This window comes from Gloeophyllum trabeum, assembly GCF_000344685.1.
Source record: "Gloeophyllum trabeum ATCC 11539 unplaced genomic scaffold GLOTRscaffold_00278, whole genome shotgun sequence".
Lineage (NCBI taxonomy): Eukaryota > Fungi > Basidiomycota > Agaricomycetes > Gloeophyllales > Gloeophyllaceae > Gloeophyllum > Gloeophyllum trabeum.
Window position 1 is genome coordinate 1 of NW_006920686.1, and position 2655 is coordinate 2655.

General features: G+C 47.3%; 1 protein-coding gene across 1 annotated transcript; it reads left to right on the forward strand.

Moving 5' to 3' along the window:
• Nucleotides 1-296: 296 nt before the first annotated feature.
• GLOTRDRAFT_12762 (uncharacterized protein) lies at nucleotides 297-773 on the forward strand (the record flags this gene model as incomplete). Its single annotated transcript, XM_007873516.1, has 1 exon — nucleotides 297-773. A coding segment is annotated over one exon (477 nt), but the record flags the coding sequence as incomplete, so codon positions are not given.
• Nucleotides 774-2655: the final 1882 nt, after the last annotated feature.

The window sequence follows — 2655 nt, forward strand, 5'->3', positions numbered from 1 at the left end:
GCTTACTGAGGTAGTGACGACATAACTGTTGGCACGTGGCCCAGTTATCTCAAGACGACTAGTTAGGACATCGCTTCCTAACATTAGGTTGAACTCTTCTACGACACTTGCCGACTTCTTCAAGCCTAGGCAACCCCTCCTCTACTCTTGATCATCCTCGTTGGACTCCCTAGTGGAATCCCGTCCCTTGAACCAGAGCCATGACGAACCCGATCGATCCTACTGCCCAAGCGGCTGGAGCAGGCATTGCTGCACCAGTCATGCAAGCACGACCAACTGAGATCAAGATCCGTCTCCCAGATGACTTCAATGGAGACAGGAAGAAGACCCGAACATTTTACCTCGCCACTCAACTTTACATGATGGCCAACAAGCACATCTACGACACCAACGAGAAGAAGATCACGTTCTTCATCTCCTTCTTGAAAGAAGGAACTGCCGGCCCATGGGCTGAGGCAGAGATGACAAAGGCATTCACCAATGACCAAGGATTTGGCACATGGGAAGCCTTCACGACACGATTCCTGAATGCCTTCACCGAGGCAGACACCGCTGGAGATGCGAGAGCCAAGTTGCGCGTGCTGCGCCAGACGGCCACAGCAGACGAATACACTGCGGAGTTCCGCATGTTGACCGCACGATGTGGAATCACTGAAGACGTATCCCTGATTGAGTACTTCCAAGAGGGACTCCAGAACAAGCTAGTCGAGAAGGTCTACGGCATGGAGCACATGCCTAAGACGATTGACGAATGGTGTGAAGCCACATCCCGATTCTACAACCAGTATCGACGGGCGAGAGCGGTCATCAACCGATACAAGGGAGTTGGACAGACTAGAAACCTTGTCACCCCAAGGTACACTCCTCCCACGAAGGACCCCAATGCTATGGACGTCGATCGCCTATCGACCAGCGAAAGGGAAAAGTACATGAAGGAAGGACGATGCTTCACTTGCGGTCAGACTGGCCACAGAGCTGCTGATCACAAGCAGGAAAAAGGAAGACAGCCAGACAGAAGGCCTGTCCGTACTGCAGAAATCAAAGAAGACTCAGACAAAGAAGTGTCTAATATCGCCAAGATCAAAGCCATGATGGCGGAACTTGAAGAGAACGACAAGATCAAGCTTCTCGAAGATATGGCGGAGAAGGATTTTGCCTAAGACGACCTGCATCAGCGTCAGGCTCGTCTCGTTCCTACCTTTCTACTGTAACTATAGCAAAGACTGTTGACCAGTCAATGAAGATCAATATTTTGCTATCACGTGGAAAGGGAAGCGCTGAAATGACTGCAGAAGCCCTTATTGATTCAGGGGCTGGAGGAATTTTCATTGACCAGAAGTTTGTGTTGATGAACAAACTGAAGACGGTCCCTATACCAAGACCAATCAAGGTCTTCAATGTTGACGGCACCAAGAACAGGCAAGGTCTCATTACCAAGGCCGCATTCCTACAGATGAAAATTGGAGACCGAGTCCGCTCTGTCCGATTTTCGGTCACTGACCTGGGAAAAGAAGACGTTATTTTGGGACTACCTTGGTTACAGAAGAACAACCCAGAGATCAACTGGGTTACTGGACGGATTGACTTTGGAAAGAGAAAATCCATCCTAAACGTAACCATTGAAGAAATCCCTGATGAGGAATTCTCCATCAAACGCCAATACTGCAAAGGACCACTGCTGGCACACGTCGATGACCCCATCTTCCAAAGTACACCGAAATGGAATATCAAATTGGATGACATCTACGCCCTAATTGCACGAACTAAGGCAGAGGAAGACGATCTCCTCATACGGTTTATCACTGGACAAACGGACACTGGCAAGAAGGTCAACCCTGCAATGCGAATGGCTCAAGAAGCTGAGAAGGAAGCCAAAAGCAAAGCGGAATTACCTGAACGGTACAAGGAATTCGCAGACATCTTTGACAAGAAAAGTTCAGAATGATTCCCTGAACGACGACCTTATGATCATGCAATAGATCTCAAAGAAGGATTCGTTCCAAAGAATCAGAAGCTCTATCCCATGTCACCATTAGAGCAACAGAAATTGGACGAATTCTTAAAGGAAAACTTGTCAAAAGGCTACATCCGACCGTCTAAATCCCCTATGGCATCACCATTCTTCTTCGTAGGCAAGAAGGATGGAGATGTACAGCCTTGTCAAGACTACCGGTATCTCAATGAATGGACAGTCAAGAATGCCTATCCAATTCCCCTAATCAGCGAAATCTTGGACAAGCTACAAGGGGCAAAGGTTTTCACCAAATTGGATGTCCGCAAAGGCTACAATAATGTCCGTATCAAGGAAGGTGACGAATGGAAAGCAGCGTTCAAAACCAATCGAGGATTGTTTGAACCAACCGTAATGTTCTTTGGCCTATGCAATTCGCCAGCAACATTCCAATCAATGATGAATGAATTATTCAAAGACATGATTGATGAAGGATGGCTTATCATCTACATGGACGACTTCCTTATCTTCTCCAAGACAGCTGAAGAAGATACCGAAAGGACAAAACGGGTTTTGGCACGACTGTGGGAAAACGACCTATTCCTCAAACTGGAGAAATGCCTATTTTGTCAACCTGAAGTGGAATATCTTGGACTGATCGTCAAGGAAAACCACTTAGGCATGGATCCAGTCAAACTGAAAGG